At 48.3% G+C, this 2,533-nt stretch overlaps 1 protein-coding gene across 1 annotated transcript; it reads right to left on the bottom strand.

The window, feature by feature from the left end:
- Nucleotides 1–498: 498 nt before the first annotated feature.
- Nucleotides 499–2,066, bottom strand: LOC125596590. Its single transcript, XM_048771684.1, has 3 exons — nucleotides 1,877–2,066; nucleotides 1,147–1,739; nucleotides 499–981 (listed from the first exon to the last, which is right to left on the bottom strand). Exons 1-3 carry the CDS (start codon nucleotides 2,064–2,066, stop codon nucleotides 499–501), a joined length of 1,266 nt encoding a protein of 421 aa, XP_048627641.1.
- Nucleotides 2,067–2,533: the final 467 nt, after the last annotated feature.

Raw genomic sequence — 2,533 nt, 5'->3', positions numbered from 1 at the left:
AACCGTTCGGCAATAACTGCCCCCAACCGGTCCTCAACTGCCTCCAACTGCTCATGTCCTTGTCCCTGTCGGTTCTCTATCCTGAAGCCAAGGCCAAGCCCTTTAACTGACCGTCCATACCGTGGCCGGACCCTCTAACCAAACCACCATAACCGTCCTAGTAACCGCCCAACCATCCAGGACATGAACACTCGGCCCAGCTGAGTTGAGCTGACTGCTAGCTGGTCCCAGCTGAGTGAGGTAGTCCTTCTAGCTCCACGAGCTGATGCATACTGACTGAGCTCCCATTGAGCTTCCCTGAGCTGCCCAAGCTCGGCCGCTGTCCCGTCCAGCTCCCACATCACTCGTCCAGCTCTATTAAACCCATTCTTTCTTCACCTTGGTTAAGTCTCAACACTTTGATGCCCTTAACTCTATGTCTGAGCCATGATACGCTTGTCTACTGGTCTAATGACCTGACTGGTGCATCTCCCCGCACCATGGCTCATCCCAACGATCCTATCTCGGACTGGGGACATGAGAAGTCTCCCCCACTTGGGATGGATTCGTCCTCGAATCCTCATCATGTGTTTCCTCGGGGACCACCTGATCATACCACTCAGGATACTCGGCCTTCATCCTTGCCTCTGTTTCCCAAGTGATTACATCCTTGCCATTGTATTCCCACAAAACCTTGATCATGGGAATGGTCTTCTTCCTTGTTGTCTTTTCTGTTCGATCCACTATGCGGACCGGCCTCGTCTCTAGAGTCAGATTCTTACCCAAATCTGTAGGGATCTCGTGTAGGACTATGTCCTGATCAGACAAACATTTTTGGAGTTGGGACACATGAAACATGTTGTGGAACGCATCCATGGCTGGTGGCAGTTCCAACTTATAAGCCACAGCCCCAACTCTTTCTATGATTCTGAACGGACCCAAGTACCTAGGGTCTAGTTTTCTTCTGCCAGAAACTCTAGCCCTCCCTTTAAATGTGATCATCTTGAGATATACCAAGTCTTCAACTTCAAACTCAATATGTTTCCTTCGTCTATATGCATAACTCTTTTGACGATCCTGTGCTTCTTTCATTTTCTCCTTTAAGAACCTTATTTTCTCGGTGGTTTCTTCCACTATCTCAGGACCCAACATGCTCCTCTCCCCCACTTGGGTCCAGCATAATCGCGTCCTGCAAGGCCGTCCATACAGTGCTTCATAAGGTGACATCCCAATGCTAGTATGGAAACTGTTGTTGTAGGCAAACTCGACCAAGGGTAGATGCTTTTCCCATGAGTCGCCCCAATCCAACACCACGGCCCTTAACATGTCCTCCAATGTCTGGATTGTCCTCTCTGACTGCCCATCCGTCTGAGGATGATAGGCTGTGCTCATGTTCATTCTTGTTCCTAAGGCTTTTTGAAAAGCCTGCCAGAAGTAAGAGGTGAACCTAGAGTCTCTGTCCGAGACAATACTAGCCGACACTCCATGCAGACGTACTATCTCGTCCAAGTAAATCCTCACGATCTGATCCACTCCATCTCCTTTCTGTATTGGTAAGAAGTGGGCCGACTTGGTTAGTCTGTCAACCACCACCCAAACCGCATCCTTTTGGTTCCTGGTCGTAGGAAAACTGGTCACAAAATCCATTGTGATGTGATCCCACTTCCACCCTGGTATGGGGAGATTCTGGAGCATACCATTGGGCACTTGATGTTCGGCCTTCAGAAGCTGGCAAGTAGGACACCTCGCCACCCACTCGGCTGTTTTTCATAGTGATAGTACCTTTTTAAATCCCTATACATCTTATTCAGCCTGGGGTGGACTGAGAACTTTGACTTATGAGCCTGACTCATAATCTCTTCTTTAAGCCCCTTGCTGTTTGGAACACTTACTCAGCCATTCACCCAGATTGTTTCGTTGCTTGTGATCTGATACTCCGTCTTATCGTTAAGAGCCACTTTTTGCAAGTTCTCATCCAAACTCTTGGCCTGCTGTATCCTGGTAAGTAGATCGGCCTGATCCACTTCCTCGGATCCCAATGGCTCATCACGTCCAACCAAGGAATTTAGATGTAGTGACCGAACCATCCCTTCTAGTTCATCCGCTTCTCTTTCGGCCGAGACATCTGCCCTTCTCCGGCTTAAGGCATCAGCCAATAGGTTAGCCTTGTCTAGATGGTATGATATGTCCAGATCATAATCAGCAACATACTCAATCCATCTTCTTTGTCTCAAGTTCAACTCAGGCTGAGTGAAAATGTACTTCAAGCTCTTATGATCAGTGAGAATCTGGACTTTGGCTCCGTACAGATACGATCTCTATATCTTCAAAGCAAACACCACGGCCGCCATCTCTAGATCATGGATCGGATAATTCCCTTCATGCTTTCTCAGCTGTCTCGAGGCATAAGCAATCACCTTCCCATGTTTCAGGACGCACCCCAACCCAGTGATGGACGCATCCGTATAGACCACATAAGGTTGATCTCCCTCCGGCAATACCAATATTGGTGCATTCGTCAGCATATCCTTTAGAGCTGAGAAACACTTCTCAC

This window comes from Brassica napus, unplaced genomic scaffold (genome assembly GCF_020379485.1).
Source record: "Brassica napus cultivar Da-Ae unplaced genomic scaffold, Da-Ae ScsIHWf_1237;HRSCAF=1767, whole genome shotgun sequence".
In the NCBI taxonomy this organism is placed as follows: domain Eukaryota; kingdom Viridiplantae; phylum Streptophyta; class Magnoliopsida; order Brassicales; family Brassicaceae; genus Brassica; species Brassica napus.
Note: the sequence above shows the minus strand (reverse complement) of the source record. Positions and strands in the feature narration are given on the sequence as shown.